This window comes from Nesoenas mayeri (assembly GCF_963082525.1).
Source record: "Nesoenas mayeri genome assembly, chromosome: 25".
In the NCBI taxonomy this organism is placed as follows: domain Eukaryota; kingdom Metazoa; phylum Chordata; class Aves; order Columbiformes; family Columbidae; genus Nesoenas; species Nesoenas mayeri.
In genome coordinates, this window is record NC_137549.1 from 3,590,601 (window position 1) to 3,592,528 (window position 1,928).

Genomic DNA, 1,928 nt, shown 5'->3' on the forward strand with positions numbered 1-1,928 from the left:
ACAGCTGTAGTTGTGTTACACGGTGTGAGTGCCACCTCCACTGTCTCAGCCTCTTCCTGCTCTGGTCCCTTCACACCTCACACTTGAGCTCAGTTTGCGAACAGAGTGGTCAAATGAAGCTCAGACCTGCTCGTAGTGCGACAGAGTCTGACAGGTCTCCCCCAGTGAGATCAACAGCGTGGGCAGCTGTGGCTGTGCTACAGCAACACAGCCCAGCCCTATCAACTCCCTTATCATTTATGTAAAGCAGAGAAAATTATTTCTGTCTTTGAAGCACAAGACTATTCTCCCCAGCCCATCCTTCCAAACCCTTCATTTCATGTCTTTGGAAGGTCTTGCACTGGCCCCACCACAGTTCCTCTGCTGCCTTAGCGGGAGTCCAGGCCATTCTCCTCCAAGCCGAGGGCTTTGGTCTTAATCCGGAGCTTGTGAGGTAGGGCAGCGCAGCTCCGGCCCTTCGGATGCTCTTCTGAAGGGCAGGGCAGGCTGCAGGGACGTAGAGAAGTTATTGGCACTTGTTGCTCATCATCTTCATCTGAGGCAGTCGTGGTGCCTTCTTTGCTCACCTCAGCCGGACAGGGCGATGGGCACATGAAGCAGGCGCTGCCTGACAAAGGCAAATGGAAAGCGTGTTTGTCCAGGCAGCGGTAACTGAGGGATGGAGAGCAAATTGTGGATCTGAAGGCTGCATCAAGCCTCCTTGGCTGCTGAAGGCCAGGTGTGTCTATGGGAGCTGGCTTCGAGCCGCCCCCGAGGGTGTTTCTGAATGGCCCGAAGGTTTTGCAGGAAAAGTCAACTGGCTCCAGCACCTTCGGCACGAAGCTCTTCGCTGGGAAGCAGTGGGACTCCCCAGCAAAGGGCTCAGCCTCCAGGAGCGGCGAGGCAGCTCTGTGACCTCTGAAATAAACCCCCAGGAAGTCCTGGTAGGTGCTGGTGTTCGGGCCGATGAGCCCGAAGCGCAGCTTGAGGGACAGCAGCTCCATCCTGAGGACGGCGTTCTCCTCGCTGAGCGCGGCCAGCTGGCTCTCCATGGCGAAGTCGTTGAGGCGCCTCTTCTCCCGCGAGCGCTTGGCCGCCTCGTTGTTCTTGCGCCTCTTCTCCCAGTACATGTTGTCCTTCTTCTCGTCCGGCATGAACTCGCGCTTGCGCCGGGAGGGCCCGCTCGCCCTGCCGTGGAACAGCTTGGCCTTGCTCTGCTGGAACGCCGGCTCGCCGACGGCGCCCAGCGGCGCCATGAAGGTGTCCATGGTCGCAGATACAGCCAGCGCTCTGGCAGAATGAGAACATTAAGCTATTACCACTAAAGGTGGTATTAATTAATACCAACAAATAAATTAATATAGCCATGGGATTGTGTTATCTGTGCCGCAGTCACACCGGGAGCGCTGAGTAAAGCACTGTGCACAGAAATAACCTGAGGACAGCTTCCCTTAGCTATTTGTGTGATTTTGGAGTATTTTTCAAAATAGAATCAGACTCAGTTGGAAGAGACCCTCAGGATCAATGAGTCCAACCATAACCCAGCTCTGGCACTACCCCATGTTCCTGAGAACCTCATCTAAACACCTTTTAAACCCCTCCAGGGATGGTGACTCCACCACCACAGCCTGTTCCAATGCCAAAATACTGTCAGCGCGTCAACACACTCCCATCTCACCAGTGTCTGCAAACTCCATCAAGGGGCATTAAAAACACGTGTGTGATTGAGTTTAAAAGGACATTTTTGCCAACTCAGTGAACGATCGCAAACACTTTGCCTAACTAACTTCAGTCAGGATAACAAAAATTGTTCTCATGTACTACTTATCTCCACTGATCTCAAACTGCCTTACAGAGGAAATAAGTCTCATTGCCACCGTTTTACAGCTAAGGAAGGCACATGAAGAAGAACTGATTTACCTCAGTCACACCTTATTTAGCAGCGGAAG

General features: G+C 53.1%; 1 protein-coding gene across 1 annotated transcript; it reads right to left on the minus strand.

Annotated features, from left to right (window-relative positions):
* Nucleotides 1-368: 368 nt before the first annotated feature.
* NFILZ (NFIL3 like basic leucine zipper) lies at nucleotides 369-1,247 on the minus strand (the record flags this gene model as incomplete). The annotated part of the gene is made up of 1 exon (XM_080359178.1): nucleotides 369-1,247. The coding sequence occupies one exon, from the start codon at nucleotides 1,245-1,247 to the stop codon at nucleotides 369-371; it is 879 nt and encodes a 292-aa protein (XP_080215304.1).
* Between the last annotated feature and the right edge of the window lie 681 nt (nucleotides 1,248-1,928).